This window comes from Zonotrichia albicollis, chromosome 1, assembly GCF_047830755.1.
Source record: "Zonotrichia albicollis isolate bZonAlb1 chromosome 1, bZonAlb1.hap1, whole genome shotgun sequence".
Taxonomy (NCBI): Eukaryota; Metazoa; Chordata; class Aves; order Passeriformes; family Passerellidae; genus Zonotrichia; species Zonotrichia albicollis.
In genome coordinates, this window is record NC_133819.1 from 18,714,394 (window position 1) to 18,731,293 (window position 16,900).

Genomic DNA, 16,900 nt, shown 5'->3' on the forward strand with positions numbered 1-16,900 from the left:
TGAGGTCAGGCAAGCAGGACCTGCCTTTCACAAACCTGTGCTGATCCCCTGGCTGTCCTGTGTGTGCTGTGTGATGACACTCCAGAGAATCTGCTCTGTGACCTTCCCTGGCACCAAGGTCAGACTGACAGACTGTAGTCAAGGTCAGACTGTAGTTCTCTGGATCTTCCTTCTAACTCCTCTTCTCAATGGGTATTGCTTTCGGAAAGCTCTTGTGGACTGAGACCTCCCCAGTCAGCTGGGTGTGCTGGTAAATGTTGGAAAGTTACTCAGTGAGCACTTCGTTCAGCTCCCTCAGTTCCTGTGGCTGGACCCCATCCAGGCCCATGGACTTGTGTGTGTCAGGTGACTGGCCATTTTTCCTTGGATTATGGGGGCTTCACTGTGCTCTGTCTTCCAGGTCAGGGACTGGGTGCATGGAGACCAATGGATCTTTCCATTAAAGGCTGAGGCAAAGGGGAGGTATGAAATACCTCAACCTTTTCCTCATCCTGTATCATTGTTTCTGCCTATGTCTAGTAAAAGATGGTGATTCTCCTTAGCTATTCTTTTGTTGCTCATGGATTTGCAGAAACATTTTTTGTGTTCTATGGCAGTAGTCAGATTAAGTTCTTATTGGACTTGGGCTCATCTAATTTTTGCATAACCCCATAATCTAATAAAAGTATTGTTGAATATTATCTTTACTGCATTTTGTAGTATGTATGTTGTATTAAATAATAGAAATTAAATGTGTTAGTCTACATAATAGACAAAGTGCAATTTTTGAGTGTTCAGGATTTTGAGTGTCTTACTGTTGGTCAGTACTTACTTTTGTTTTTATCCATTTCCAGCAACAAGACACAGAGAAGATACCCACATTAATTTTTTTTTACCTTATTAGATTAATTTGTTTAAAGATTTTTTTTTTTTGTCCATATATTATCTTGCAAATAAATGTCCAATATTCCAGTGTAATGAATGTTTTACAAATGTTTTACAGGCACCTGAATGGACAGAGGAGGACCTGAGCCAGCTGACAAGAAGTATGGTTAAGTTCCCAGGGGGGACTCCCGGTCGATGGGAAAAGATTGCTCACGAATTGGGTCGATCAGTGGCAGATGTGAGTGCACTCAGATTTGCATTGTGTAGAGGATGACAAACCAGAACAAGACAGGCAGTGTAGAAGGCAGATATGGGGGCTGACATTGTCTTTTGAGAGAAGCTACAATCCTTTTAGGACCTGGAAGTGAACCATTAACTAACTATGCAAGAAGCAGATGTCAGCCAGTATCTCCCTCCACAATTAACAGCTGTAACTGATCAGCTGGATGGGGGATTCTGGTGCTTACAAACTTCAGCTACTGTAACCCAATAACAGAAAAACAATGAACTGCAGGTTTTGTAGTAACCTTCTTTCACTGCAAGTGAATGTTTCTGTGACTTGGTTAAAGATTACATCTCTGTTTCAAGCCAGTCCTTAAAAAATGCATATGAGCTAATGGTGTTTTGACAGGTGGTTTCCATTAATTAAGCAGAAATATCTTTACAAATTTTAAAACTGTGTAATATGCATGATACAATTTCAGTGTCTTTTTCAGTATTATAGCATGCTTTAAAATTATATTATGTAAAATAATGTCTTTGTTGATTCATATTTTGTAGTATATACCAGATACCAAGCTTGTACTTAGGTTTTTTAAGCGTTATGATCTTAAAACCCTTAGGGGCTAGTCTGTAAAAGACTTTGCCTTTTCAAGCAATAGATCACTAGAACATGTTGTAGTGTCTACTTAGGACCATTTGAAAGCCCTTTCAGCTGACCCTTTTTTATAGGCTCTGTAGGGGTTAATGAGAATAACATTTAAATCTGTTCAAGTAAATTTTGAGATTAGATGTTCTTTATTTATCATATTTCAGGAATTATCTTAAATAATGGAAAACAAAGCCACTGACTACAGTGAAATATTATATCTCTCTGGGAAATTTGTGTACTTCTTAATTTTTTTTTTCATTGTTAATATAAACACAAAAAGATATTTTGAGAACTTAGTTTTCAAGTTGTAATGCACCTATACTGTTCTGATACATATACTAAAAAATAAGTCTTTTGCACTATTCTAATTTTAGAACAAAACATTATTTGCAAAATAGTGTACATAAACAAGGAGTTACCAACATGCTAATCAAATTAAATTAGGGTTTTTAAGGTTTATTGTGTTCATACTTGAAGTATTCATACTACTGAACTGTCTGAATGGAATAATACAAATACTAAACTTTATGAATAATAATTATAAACTTTATAATAATAATACTAGTACTGAAAATTATTTAAAAGATACATTTTACTGATCTTAACAGCAAAAATACTTCACATATGTTGGTAGTATACAGTGTTCATGGCAAAGAGCTTTTGAGATGGGTTTGGAAAATTTGATTATCTTGATACAGATAGTAGAGACATGTGGAATGGTTCTACATACATCCATTACAAAACTAACATTATCCTCAGATTGCCTTTTGCACCCACTGCCTGCTTTATTCCTTGACTTGGGTGTATTAAGAATCCTTTGCATAATACATTTGGCCATTGTACTTGCACAGATCCAGTACTGAAAAGAAAAAAAACAAAGCTCACTTGTTTCTTCCATTAGATGAGAGGTCCTCAGCAACTTGCTGTTTTGTTTCAGTGAGTAGGAAAGAGAAATGAAAGACATGTGATTGTTCTAAGAGCTGTCATTTTCTTGTATGAAAAAAAGAATTTCCAGGATTTTTATGTGTGGAGAAAGGTCTGAGTGTAATCCTTTTTTACTTCTAGTAACCTCCAGCTATATGGTTAATGTAATTATTATCTACACAAGTTTTTACTTCTCTAAAAATTTTCAACTGCTGCTAATGCTAGGTCACTTTCCTGACACAAACTAATTATTAGAGTTTCTGCCACTTTTATCATTGCATTACAGAGAATTGTAGCAAATAGGTATTATGAGGAAACAGAAACGAGTATTTTACAAAATGAATGTTTTAAACAAAAGCTTCATGGGAACTTCTTTGGGTCTCTGATTGTTACTGTATCAGTACTAGAAATGGTGAAACTGGAAACTGCTTCAGATATATCCATCCAGTAAGATTTCAGTATTCAATAACAAATACAACTTATCCTGTATATTTCTTGAAGACAACATAGAATCTAAATTTACAGCAAAGACTCTATTTTTTTTGGGCATCACCACATCATCATAATTAGATAAGAAATGTTAGGTAAAGCTGCAGGAGAAACTTCTGCGTTGTTAACTTTGTGTGCAGTAAAAAGGTGTTTGCATGTGCAGGCAGCGTTTGCTGCCCAGACAGCTGCTCCCTGTGTCTGCTGGGAGCAGGGCAAGAGGATAAGTTCTGGTGTACAAGGTGCTGCTTTGGAACAGCTTGTGTAGCAGAGCTTGGGGATGCCTTGCTTACAGCTGGTTTAACAGGAGCCAACCAGAGAGGGTTTGAAGTATGTATTATCTAGCAAATGTACTATGTCCTGAAAAACATTCAAGGATGAATTTGAATTTGGTTTTCTAACATTTTCTAGTACAGGAAATACTTTGTAAGAATCTGAGATTAGTGTCTGCTTCTTTCTTCTCCTGCAAAGCATCAAGAGCAGTAAGGCTCAGTTTTTCTTTCACTGTTAGAAAATTATGATAGAAAGGATTGATAAGGTACAGTGTGCTTGCTTCTGAGTGATTTTATGCATTCAGACCTTATTTAATAGTAGAGTAGCTAAACAGGTATTCCTAAAAATAGCTCAGAGTAGTCCAGTCCAAAATGCTGTCTCTATTGTTGCTTCTGTCTCAAAGCTTTCTTCCTCAGAAAAAAAACAGTTAGAAAAAAATCTCAAAACTTTTTAAAGAATAAACTGAAACCATTCATATATATCAGAAGAGCATCAGTGAAATTCTGTCCCTCTAATCACCCCAAAGAAATTCTGTCTTAAATTTATTCTTTTTTTTAGAAGAAATAAATTCCTACTACATCCAACTGTGTTTCCATTAGCAATTTTTAGGCAGTGGGAAGCAGTGACTTGAGGAGGGTGTTCTTGACTTTTTTGAACTTTACAGCTTCATGGTGTTGTTTTAACTTACTGCGTCCTTAGTTTGTGTCTAGTTTGCAGTATTGCAAACATGTTGTTTGATAGCAAGAGTCCAGATGAGAATAATAGGTTCCTATAATGTTGTCTACAAGGGAAGATTGTGAAGGAATTCATGTTGATTAACTTAAAAAAAAAATTAACAGAGAATGTAAGTATTCAACTGCATAAAAAGAAAACCATAATGAGAAAGGGTCTTGTTCACTGTAATAGTCTTACAGAGCAAGAAATTTTTGCCTCAATTTAATCAGAGGCTGCAGAGTTGGACACTGAAGGACAAAGAATTACAGTGGAGGTGATAAAGCAGTGGGATAATCTGCTCCATATTTATGGAGTCTCCATATTTGTGGGCCTTTAAGAACAGGTTACACAAACATCTGCAAGAAGCAACATCAATGCAGTGGTTCTGCCTGAGGTTAGGTCCTTCTCTTCCTATGGTCTGTGATTACACTAGCAAGTGCAAGCTATCTGGGAGGAAAAGGGAGGAAAAAAACCTTCCCTACAATTGGAAGCATGTGTGAATTCACTTTTAAAAATGTAGAATTAAAGCCAGAAAGTCACCACAGTTGGTCAGTAATCACTGCATATACCTTAGCTTGACTTACTTAATTCAGTAATTCCTAATAGTGTTCCTTCAATGTGTTTCTTGTCTACTGCTACTCAGGTTAGTGTTTTGTAGACATTTAGTTTGTTAACTGTTATTTCCCAAAGCACAGCCCAAATAAGGATTACTGTAAGGCCCATTATATGGGTATGTCTAGCAGATTCCCTGTGCAAACAAGTACATCCACCCTACAAGTGATGCAGGCTGCTGGGAAAGTGCCAGCCAAACTCCAGCAATAAACAGCTACAGCCATGCTGTAGTGCCCCTGAGCTCATTCAGCTCTCCTGTTTCTGTTTGTGCTGCCTCATGTGATACCAGAATAAACATCTTTGCAGCATATTCCTGTGCTTTTCACCTCAGAGCAAGGGCAGGCTTGTAGCTGTGGTACAGACATACTGGAGCAAGGATTTCTGCTTCACTTCTGACATGGTAAATGTTTATCTTGCCTCTCTTTGGGAAGACATCTTTTAACAGCCAGTGAATGATCCCCCCAAAATAGATGAGGTTAAGTTGTGTTCACTTTATCAGTATGTTTAATGATTTAAATTGCTAATTGTCACTTCAGTATGTGCATATAGGGAATTTAGCAATCTTTTCCTATAAAGATGGTTTTCAGCTGGCTTAGTATAATGAAATCTTACTGCTTTCACAACTGAAAGCTTCTGCAGCTTTTTAAGTCATTTTTATTGCAATTGGCTGTTATTGTAAATTAGGTTTTCAAGTATTTTGATTATGAAAGGGAAATGGAGTTCAGTTAACTCTAATCAGAATTCCTGCCTGCTGACCTGGTTACCTGTACCACTGCTCTCTGTCATCCTCCAAACATCTGTTCTTTGACCCATTTTCCTTGCTGAATTTGTTGCCCCAGGGTTAGTTCTCATTCCTGTCTGCCAATACTTAAGGAAATAATTGACCTTTTAAAACAAAATAAAAAAGTTATGTTTGAATTTCCTAAGCACTGTGAACACTCTACAACACAGTATAAATAATGAATGGAGTGGAGTTGCAATACTGTTATTTCTGGAAAAATGATATTGTTTGATTTGACAAATGCTAAGTCTTATGAAGATTTGTAGTAATGATTGTCAGCTTTTGCTGAATTCAAAAATTGAGAAAAAGCACTTAGATGTGAAATTATAGAAGTATATTGTACTTGACAATACCAACCTTTATAGATAAAAAGTTTAAAAAAAATATTTGCTGAAAGGCATAAATTAATTTCAGTAACTACAAAGGACGTTCAAATTGTAAAAATAATAGAGGAAGTAAAAGCTGTCTGGCATGCCAAACAGACTTTAATGTGATTATTAGGTACAGGTTTTTTAAATTAAAGGCAAAGAGATCTCAGATTTCATACTTGTGAAGTAATATCATTCAGTTGTCTTACAGGATTTAAACTGATTCTGTTTGCTCCTGCAGTCACTAATCTCATGCATTTGTGTTGCAAAAACAGACTGATTGGGATTTGCTGCTTGTATAGAAGAACACTGAGGTAGACAGCAAAACAATAGCCAGGTGGCAGACATTCTGAATTACCATGAAACCTGAAAGCATAAGGTTTGAGGGGGTGGGTGCATATTTTGTGATATCTCTTGTATGCCCAAGCAACAGTTTCAGCCTGTAAGTCTGGCTGTGTGAGTTCATACTCATTACACTTCATATGCCATTGTAAAGTAGATTTCTTATTTTTGACAAATGCAAGCTCATTACTTTGCCAACAAGAAAACATCTATATGAGAAATGGTCCATATGTAGAAGCTCATGAATTTATTAGGTCTTTTGCTTCTGGAGATTAACTGTTTTCCTAAGACTGTTTTATATTTCGTTTTGTGTACTGTGTCTGTGTTAACTCAATTACAGTGCAATCCAGTTGTGGATATTCTGAAACACTCACCCTTAGCAGTTTGCATATATTTATGTAATCAATAGTTCTCCCAGTTGCTTATTGAAGTATAAAGACCTAGATCGAGGTCCGAGAGAGGTTATGAATATCTGATGGGGTTTAGATAATACATAGTCCAAGTAGACCCCTCAGTGTGAGAGTGAAGTCTTCAAAACACCTGGCTAATCCCACAGACACAGCAGAGGGATTCTCTTGATACTTGGAGGGAGGAAAAGGTGGTTGCTGTTCACAGCACTCTCACTGTACAGTTTTATTCTGTGCACGCCTACAGTTGTCCCTGCCATTTTTACAAGATTGGGCAGAGCAATGCCCCTTATAAACAAAATGGATTTTCATCTCATAAAGCATGACCAGAGCATTCTTTCACTTAAAGGAAAAAGTTTTTTTACAGAAGGCAGTGGGACAGCAATTTTTAGTCCAAATAGATGGTTTGTGAAGGGGTTAAGCCAGTGATGCTGCAGCTTCTTATAGAGTGACATAAATTAATGTAATGTCTCACAAAGCTCACAGTGAGCTGGGTTTGAATTTCTTTGCAGAATTCAAATTTCTGACAGTCAAGAAAGGTAATGCATTTTGCATCATTAGTAACAAAATAAGATGTCCAAGTAGTTGTTGCAGTGGGCATTTGAGACAAACTCCTCTCCTGCATGAGTGCCCATAGGGTTGAGCTAAAGACTCTCTCACGGATTTTAACTGACAAAAACAAGCACAGTATGAAGTCTCCAGCATTATCACAAGTTTAATTGCAAAGTTCTTCCTCTTGTGTCCTGAAAAAAGATACAATTCTTTTGCTGCTTTAAATTAACTGGGGACTTAAACTGGAGAAAGTTCTATATCTGCTGATTTAGGTCAAATTTGCCTTTTTTGCAGGCCACATTTTAAACTGCCTCATAATAAAACTTATGGTTGTTTTGGGGATTTCTGTTGCTGTGGCAAAGTTCAGAATCACACATGGCTTCAAAGTCCATAAGCATAATAAAATTGCATTGTTGCTGGCTGCAACTGTTGGTTCTAAGCAAATTCATTTAAGTTCATAACACGTTTTGTAGTTCTTTCAAGAATGTTATCCTTAAAATACTCATTTGCTGTGTTAGTATGAAATTTAACCTACACAGTGGCTAGTGATTAGTCGCATTACCAACTTTTGGGAAAGTTTAGAACACTCTACTAAGCTGTTTCAAGCAGTGCCAAAACAAAGGTACATCTGATTTGAAATACTTATTTCAAGTGGTCTTGTAAGTTGCAAATGAGGATACTTGGAAAATGGAGAATCATTTGGCTCAATATCTCAGGATTTGAAGTTTCCACACTCTGGTAAAACTGAAAGACCATTTTAGAAGCTCTTTTAGTGTCTAAAAGGGAAGTCAGTGTATAAAGCAACAAATTTTGAGTCAAATGGAAATAAAAGAATGGGTCATTATTGGTTTGTCTGACTTGTGTCAAACAGTGCTTGATACACTTTTGACTAATATGAAAAAAGCTGTTTAGGTCTAGGCTGGAAGAAGATTCAGCACAGCAGGTAGTATTTTGGTTATAAGAGGAGAACTTTAAATTTGGCAAGTTATTCTGTGTGGTTCTGGAAGGTTAGATCTGTAAAAACCTACTACTTTGACAAAGCCACGAAAGCATTAAAATCCTGCTGTATCTGGCTTTCCCTTATAAGAAAAAATGTGATTACAACTCAAATTAGCCTTAAAGATTCAAGAAATTTCTTATTGCTTCATGGTAACCTCAAGTACTCACAGGCTCTCTCCACAATAATTTTTTCCATAATTACACAAATCTTGACATTTTGTTCATGACATAACTAGATGGGGAGCATGCAGGAAGATAACTGGGTGCAGAAGACTGCTACTGGGAGAGCAAATTTGTTAGTTAATGCTAAGAAACCATTGCATCTTTAGTAAATACTTGAAGAACTTCTGCTCAGGAAGATGCTGGGAGTAACAAAAAATGTTACCGGCCTCTCTGGTGTTCAGTAGCACCATCCTTCTTTGCAAGAAATTCATATATGTTTGGAAAGCCAAGAGATGTAGATTTTCTTCCTCTACAAATCCCACATTATTTTCTTACAATGTCATTAGAACCTAAGAGGTTTGTACTTCTGTGACTATCTGCTGCAATCCTAATCAAAACACTCTCCCAGAGGAGGATGGAAGGAAGGCTGTGGCCCAGGGGATTCCCAGGAGCCAGAGACCGGTGAAGGTTGGGTGGCACATTGGTGTGTCCCTGCAGGGCTGGGCTGGGGGCGCTGCTGGAGGGCTCAGCTGAGCTCCTGGGCCAGTGCTGCTGCTGTGGGAATGGGGAATTGCTCTCCATCTTCTGCCAAAGGGTTCTGGGGCTCTGTTTAACACCAGTAGGATCACTGTACCTGACTTTACACGGTTTTCCCTCTAGGTGTGTCATAGTTCTGTGCTTTTTTATGTCTGCCTTCCCTGCAGAGCGAAAAGTACCCTCTCATTCATGTGATAGCAAAATTTGCTTTTGCCTATGCATCTGAGAGTTTTTTAAGCTGATTCTGATTTTTTTCCCTATATATCTCTGAAGTATCAATTGTCCCATCTGAAAGAGGTGGCAGGTGTCCAGGGTAATAAGAGAGTTAACATCTGGATGGTCATGATGAGGAATGCTTTTACTGCTAGGTGTCTTGTTAAGTAGCAACTAGTCTTTGTGATCTGGACTAATTGTTAGCAGTACAGGAGGAAACCAGCTCTGTCTGGCTTTCATCACATAAAATCATCCCACTAATCCCACTTGCTTTTGATAGAATCTTTTTATAGCTGAAGAGCTATTGAAACTGAGTTCAGAAGGGAGTTCTCAGAAGCAAATTGTTCCTGTGGTTTCTTTCTGTAGGTCCCATAGTAAGATAGTTTGATTTCTACTCCAGCAATTTGATTGCTTGCATCCAGTTTTTTTTGTCATCTTTATCTGTCTAAGGAAATCTGTTTCACTGTGCATGATATTACCTGACTTTATTTGTGACTTCTGTTATCCCTGGTGGACTACAACATTTAAAGTTGATTCCTATAAAATAATGCAGTGTGTCTGTTCAGCAGTACAAATACTTACAGGAATATGAGATCTTCTGTCTTCTGTTTTAAATCAATTTCACAGTCTTGATCCTTATTATTTAAGGTGTCCCCAGACCCAGGATTTCTTAAGGGGGTTGGCTAATACTCTGTTGAAAGCTGTTGTCAGTAACAGCAGGCTAAAAGCACACCTTCTCATAGTAAGGATAAAACTCATAATTTATTATACATGAAAACTGTAATTTTAAAGCATTATGCAGGAACAAATAGCAGTAATAACTACAAGAGTATTCTGCAACTGCTTCATACTTTGAATAAGTTTTTCCAGTGTGTTATCTGTTAACTAATGAAAAAGTAATAATATTGTATAAGCAAGCTATGATAAGTAATTAGGCAGAGAAAGAATGGAGCAACTTGCATAGCTGAGTGAATTTTTTATGAATCAGTTAGGAACTAGCTAGTAAATAACACTATTCACCCCTGGAGAGGAAATTTAAAGTGATATTAAGGATGTCAAAAAGCAAGGAGGAATGGGTAACAGAAGAGTCTGCAGCTTTGAGTGGCAAGAACAATGATTAAACTCCAACAGATCAAATTGCAATACAATTTCAGATGTTCCATAGGCTGGATTCCTAATAATCCTCAGCAGTTTAATACTGACATGTTAACGATTCTTGCCCTGTGTCAGCATCTGGAATGCCAATGACAGCTGAGGCTGATGGACACAAATCTGAAGGCTAAATAAGTGATACCTGAACTCTCAGTGAAAAGAGCTGGAGTAAACCTGAACTGTGCATAGCACCTGGAAAAGGACTGCTGTGTGAAGAAGAAAGCTGACAAAAATAATAATAGACAAATAATCTTCCCCTGTAACCTGTAAATGATGATAGTGAAGCTGTGGGAAGCTTGATGAGTTGTCAAACTTACATCAACTCAAAGTGCTTGTTCAATGTTTGAAATGGTAGATTTTCAGTATCTAAAGCATACACACAGTTGTTATTTCCAGCTTACCTGGTGAATGTTCAAATTGAAAGTCCATCAAAACATGAACAAATATTCTAAAGCCTTCAAAAGATAAAGTCTTGGAAATATTAGATGTGATGAATGAAGTAACTTAATACTTGTTTCACCAAGCTGTGATGAGTGAAGTTGGCCAACATAAGATAACCTGTGGAAAGGCTCTTACTCCAGAATTTTCTGCATGTAAGGGGAAATACTAAATGCAGTTGGGATCTGGGAATAAGCCAAAATCCTTCACTGGTCAAATGGAGCGGTATGGTTTAGATTTCAGTCCAAATAGGTGTAATTTGCAGCAGAATTTATATCTGTGATGGGATACATATACTAATTGAATCTGGGGACACCTGTCTTGTAAAGGAAACTGAAATTCAGCTGATTTGCACCACTTCCAAAGCAAAGTTTGTGTTGCTTGTGTAGTCTCAGCTTGAAAGATAAAATGATAATTGCTGACCTGTGGAAACATCAGAGGTTCAGCAGAGAGAAAACTGAGCTCAGTTGGCACTGAGGCAGCAGCTCATGGTACCTGTCTTTGCTGGCAGTTCATTCTGCTCTGTTTTATTCAGGGAATCTTTTCTGCTCTCTTTTTCTTGCCTTCGTGTCCTTATGAGCAGGCTGTAAATCTCTGACAGACCTACTTTAAAGATAGCAAAATGGTTTAGGGACAGTTTTCTGGAATCCACAGAGATAGATAGGGCCTGGTCATATTTACAATGAATCCACTGCATCATTGCAGGAAGCTCTAAAAGCTACTTGTTTGCATGGCAAATTCTTCTCCCTCTTTTGAAAATAATCTAATATAATCCAGTTTATATAACATGGTTTCTATTTAAGAGATGCATAGCAGGACACCACTAGGGATCCATTCTTTTCAGCAGTCAAGAATGGTTTCTGCTCCTCTCAGCCTTTTAAATTTTTAATACTGTAGAGACACTGCTAAAGATAGAACACAAACATTTTAATTTTATTATTTTAGATTTTTTTAGAATACAATTTTTTTTAAGGAAGGCAATTTCTGTTAATGGATCATATTTTTCAAGGAAGATCCCTTCTATTCTTTCAAAACTGGGATCACAGAGGTCCCAGAACTGTTAGTGCCACTTAAAATTATCTGTTCATATTACAGTATCCTGACATTTTTCTTTGAACAATTAAAACTTTATCGTACTGCAACAGTGGAAACTGGAGTTTTCTGTGCCAGATGTCTACCTCTGGATAAAGGTTTTGGTTAATTAGAGTTGGGATTTCATTGTTCGGAGTTTTCATTTGAACTTAATCATCCCAGAAAATGAGGCTTAATTTGTAGGGAAAATAGACCACTTTGCCTTGTTAAGTCTTGCTGTCATTTCCTTAAGGAGATCCAGCACCAGCCTATTTTTACAGCAAACTGCTGCAATTTTGTGGGCAGAAAGGTGGGTGGGAGGAAGCAAACAGACCAGAGTAGAAGCAGATGGTACCAAGGTATTTTAACTATTGGGGTGCTCCCTTATCAATCTTGTCATAGAACAAAAATCCTGAATCTTAAAGTTTAATTCTTCTCACAAGAAATGGCTTTACAACCCTCTGGCAGGTTTGCTCTCTAGTGCTGCTCTGAGTAGGGAATAATTGTTATTGTTAACATTAGGTAGCTAAAACAGCAGAAGTCTGTGCTGTGGCTGAATGATTCCTGTTGTGGCTAAATCCCACAAATCCCACACAGAGGAATTCCTGACTTTGTAAGTGATGTATTTTTTTATTTTTAGTCTGAGCAGCACACTGCCACACACCTTATACTGAAGGGATGTTAACATCTGAGGTCCCAGGTTCAGAGAGCAGGGAGCACAGGGAACCCATCCCATGTAGTAGCAAGTTTGATTCACTGCCTTGCCTGTTCTCATTTTAAGTTTCATTTGAGTGGCTCAGACTACTGGATTTCAATTTCTGGCTTTTTAATAAAGGCCTCACGATCAAAAAGAAAACCAAGAAATTTATACATAGTATTTATAAAACATTTTCAGCAATTGAAAAGATTGTATAATTCTTTGAGTACTATATTTTAAAATGTTTTTTGTGGTACCTGAATTTGGGGCTGTAGGCTGCTACCTAAAAGGAGCTACAAGAGAGCTGGAGAGGGACTTTTTGCAAGAGCCTGCAGTGATAGGACAAGGGGCAATGGCTTTAAACTGACAGGAAGTAGGTTTAGATGAGAGGTTAGGAAGAATGTTTTTTTTCTGTGAGGGTGGTGGGGCACTGGAAAAGGTTGCCCAGAGAAGTCATGGATGCCTGGAAGCATTCAAGTTTGGTTGGTCCAGTGGAAGGTGTCTTCATTGCAGGAGGGTTGGAACCACATGATCCTTAAGGTCCCTTTCAACCCAAGCCATTCTAAAATTCTGTGGTCATTTTATAACAAAGATAATAATTAAAGAACCTTTCTTAATCTTAAGTGAAGCCTAGCTTCTTATCTGAGGTCTAGAAATTTGGGATGAGGAAGCTCCTTGTTCTGGATTGGGAGAAAGGCTGTTTGTTTGCTTACAAACAGAACAAAATTTGAATCACTTTTTACTCCAAAAAATCCAAAAATGCTAAAATTAGTGTTATTTTTCTCCCAGGATTTTATTATACATGGAGAGGTTAAATCAAGCAGCTCTCTATCCTCTGGACTATCAGTAATAACTTTTGCTGCAGTACCAGGACTTAGGAGGTGTCTTTGCTGATCTTTGGCAGTCAAACTGTTACCTTTCATTTGGGGACTGAATGCCTGTCCACTTGTGTGCTCCACCATCTGGACCTATGTGGGTCATTCTGTTCTTTGGTTCAGTATTGAGAAACTAATGTATAGAAGATCACTCATTTGGTTCTTTTCCCCCTATCCTTGTGGTATTTTTAGGCCAGAAAATTAGGGTTTAACAAGGAAAGAAAATAAAATTAAAGTATCAACTGTGGTGTATTATAATGATAGTAATAGAAATGTATAGCATCATTTATATTATTTTAATGAGCCAGGAATTATGTAGAAAGAACAAAGTCTAGAAGGTTACTTTAAGCCAGTTTGAACTCTACATATGAGCAAAGGCAGCTAAAGAACAACAGCCTTACCATATTTATTGTGTCTTCAATGCAGGTGTTTTGTGGTAAGCTAAAAATGAGTTCTTCAATAGCCTAAATGATTACATTTTTTAATAGTCCTTCACTTTTGTTGTCTTCATGCAGGTTACCCTGAAAGCCAAACAGGTGAAGGATTCTGTTACATATACGCCAGGTGTGTGCTTCTGGAAATGGCTGGGTTTGGGTGATAGCTGTGCCTTTCAGTTTGCTCTGCAGAGAGATTTTTGCAACCTTGCCTTGCTTTGAGAAAAAAGAACTGCTGGGTATTCTGAGGGAACATTTCCCTTTAGCTACATCCTCCTGGATGTATTCCTTTCTTATTCCATTTATTGCGGGGTTTGGTCTTTTATCCAGCTTGCTGTCTTTGTTTCTATCAGTGTGGGAATTTAGTAGCACTTCCTGTAGATCAGATAAGCCCTAACTGGTGAAGTTCATCACCTTGATGATCAAGTGAATGCCTTGATTTCTCAGTTTTTCCTTAAGCTGTCAGTCCAGAAGAGCTTTTTGTCCATTCTGCACTATTCTGAGAACCTTTAATTTGTGGGCAGTTCCCTGCTTGTTTGTGGGATGTTTTACTTTTCAGAGTTTAACAGCAGTGCTTCTAACAGGTACCATTCGGCTCTCGGAGCTTAAAACACTGGCACACAATTCCAAAAATTACAAAGTCAACATGAATCTGCCAGATCACATAATCACCCAGAGAGAGAGGGAAGAGGAGGTGGAGGAGGAGGGGAACTACAGTCTTACATCAGAGCAGATGGATACCCAGGCAGATCCAAAGGAGACCCTAGCAAGTGAAACCAGACACCGAAGGCGGAAAATTGTCAAAGCACCTGAAACGGCTCTGCTGGCAACAAAAGAGGGACAGGAAGAGAAGGGCAGAGGGAGACGCCAGAAAGATTTTGATAACACTGAGCAAGAGGAAGAGAGTGATGATGAAAGCAGAAGAAGGGAGAAAAGCCGCGCACCAGAAGAACCGTGGACTCAAAATCAACAGAAACTTCTGGAAATGGCCTTGCAGCAGTATCCAAAGGGAACATCAGATCGCTGGGATAAAATAGCAAAATGCGTTCCTGGAAAAAGCAAGGTATGACTTGTTTTGACTGAACTGTAGTATAAACTGAGGGGAAACACATTTGCTACCAGTTTATAATTATCTTAAGAATGAGAGTCCATATAGAAAGGTGAGGCCTTTACATGGTCTCAGTCCAGACTCAGGTGACCTACAGAGTGTCACTGTCATGTTTGTTGCTTTATTTAAAACATTTTTTTCATTTATGTCAGCTTGTTTGGTCTAACACAGAAAATGTTGAAATAACTCCTGTTTCATTTAAAATACTTACCTCTCCTCTGCCTTTCAGATCTTGAATTGCAGGACAAAATTAGATTTTAAAACTAATTTTGATTCAAAGTTAGTAACCAAACATTGATAAGCTGCTTTGCTTACATGTTCACAATGCCTTTCTCAACCCATCTTAATGAACAAACAAATAATCCATCTGCAAGTGTAAAATGCTCAATAATCTATCTAATGTTCTTTTTGTAAGTATAATTTTTCAAAATAGCATTAATTGTCATTGATGTAGATGGTGTGTACTAGATTTCCTAATAGTTGTGATAGCTTAGTTTGCTTGCTTCAGCCATTGTAGCTGCAGAAAAGCCCTGTAATATTTGTGACAAGCACAGTGAGGGAGCAGGCAGTGCCTGGGGAAGGATTTGGGTGTCTCTGGCTCGGGAGCTGCTCTGCAGTTTCTGGTGCCAGCAGGTGCTGAGTCAGTGACCTTGGAGGCTCAGCTTAACCTGCCTGCAGAGGGGCTCACACCAGAGGAACTGTTCAAAGCAGACCCTGCAATACAGCTGCTCCATAACTGCTCTTGCAGTTACTGTCAAGAAGTACTGTAACTGTTTCTTGGGTTTGTGTGCTCTTCCAACAGATACATGAGCCACTAAGAAATGTAAATTACAAGTTCATTTTTCTACTCCCCATTTCACTAGATGTTGAATCTCCTTCTCAAATTCAGTATGCAACTTTAAAACCACAAGAAAACAACCAACCAACCAAGAAAAAAACCCAACAGAAAACCCACAACAAGAAAACCCCACAAACAAAACCCGACCCAAACAAAAAAAAACCCCTAGACAATCCCCAGAACACAGCTCTTCTTCTAGAATGAGGTAGCGTGTATAGAGTTAAAGCAGTGCTAAAATACCAACCTTTGAATAATACTTTTGTGTTTCCTTTCAGGAGGAGTGTATAGCAAGATACAAGTTGCTTGTTGAACTGGTACAAAAGAAAAAAATGGCTAAAAGCTGAATGTTGTGAGCAAGAAGAGATGTAGTTCATCTTTGTCAAAATGGGGTTTTAAATCTCATATGCAGGAAACTGCATTTTTGTACCTCAGTATTTCTATATGTCATGTGCCTTAGTAAAAGAAAATATTAATAAATCTTATACCATCTTGCCTGGTTTGTGTGTTGAAGAATGAAGGTGTGTTTGTATTGAAGAGCTGCTTATGCAGATGTGTGATCACAGTGTCTGAAAGTGAGCAGAGCTGCAGGAAAACCCCCTCTGATAATCACACACTGAATCTGGTAGGTTTGTAGCCAGTGGATATACAAATAACTTGCATTTGTTTTGAAAGATAAAATTGACCTGAAACTGTTAAGCAAGCATGAGAGTAATGAAACACTGTACTCAAAATATATTTTTCTTTAGTGCACCTCTTAATCCAAGACCATATGCTTATAAATTCCTTATTCTTAGAAATATCTAGTAATATTCTGAAATAAGTAGTATTTCTAATATTAACTTCCACATATATTTATACGTGTCTGCAATATAATACCTTATTTTGCCAACCCTGCAGTGGTATTTGATAGCATGGTTGATTCAGTAAAGTTAAAATGGGTAAAAACACTAAAGGCCTTCATGCTTTAATTAGAAATTATGAGACAAGGTACTTCAGGACTACTTTTTAAGTACAGAATGGCTAACAGTCTTGGGCTAAGAGTTCTCATTTTGGGGATGGTTGTATACCCTGGATTCAATTTGAAGAATAGATAATAAGGGTTATATTATTCCATACTTGTAATTTTGTTTGGTATAACTTTTCCAAAATTGTGAAAAGCTTAAAATGCTGGAACAAAGGGTA

The 16,900-nt window shown here is 37.7% G+C and overlaps 1 protein-coding gene across 1 annotated transcript in view; it reads left to right on the forward strand.

Annotated features, from left to right (window-relative positions):
• DNAJC1 (DnaJ heat shock protein family (Hsp40) member C1) overlaps positions 1-16,215 on the forward strand; it is a 106,839-nt gene extending 90,624 nt beyond the window's left edge. Inside the window, exons 9-12 of the mRNA XM_005480465.4 lie at positions 983-1,102; positions 13,854-13,902; positions 14,357-14,835; positions 15,994-16,215. Coding sequence (XP_005480522.2) covers positions 983-1,102; positions 13,854-13,902; positions 14,357-14,835; positions 15,994-16,062 — 717 coding nt within the window. The 3' untranslated portion in view covers positions 16,063-16,215. The remainder of the gene's footprint in view (positions 1-982; positions 1,103-13,853; positions 13,903-14,356; positions 14,836-15,993) is intronic.
• The last annotated feature ends 685 nt before the right edge of the window (positions 16,216-16,900 follow it).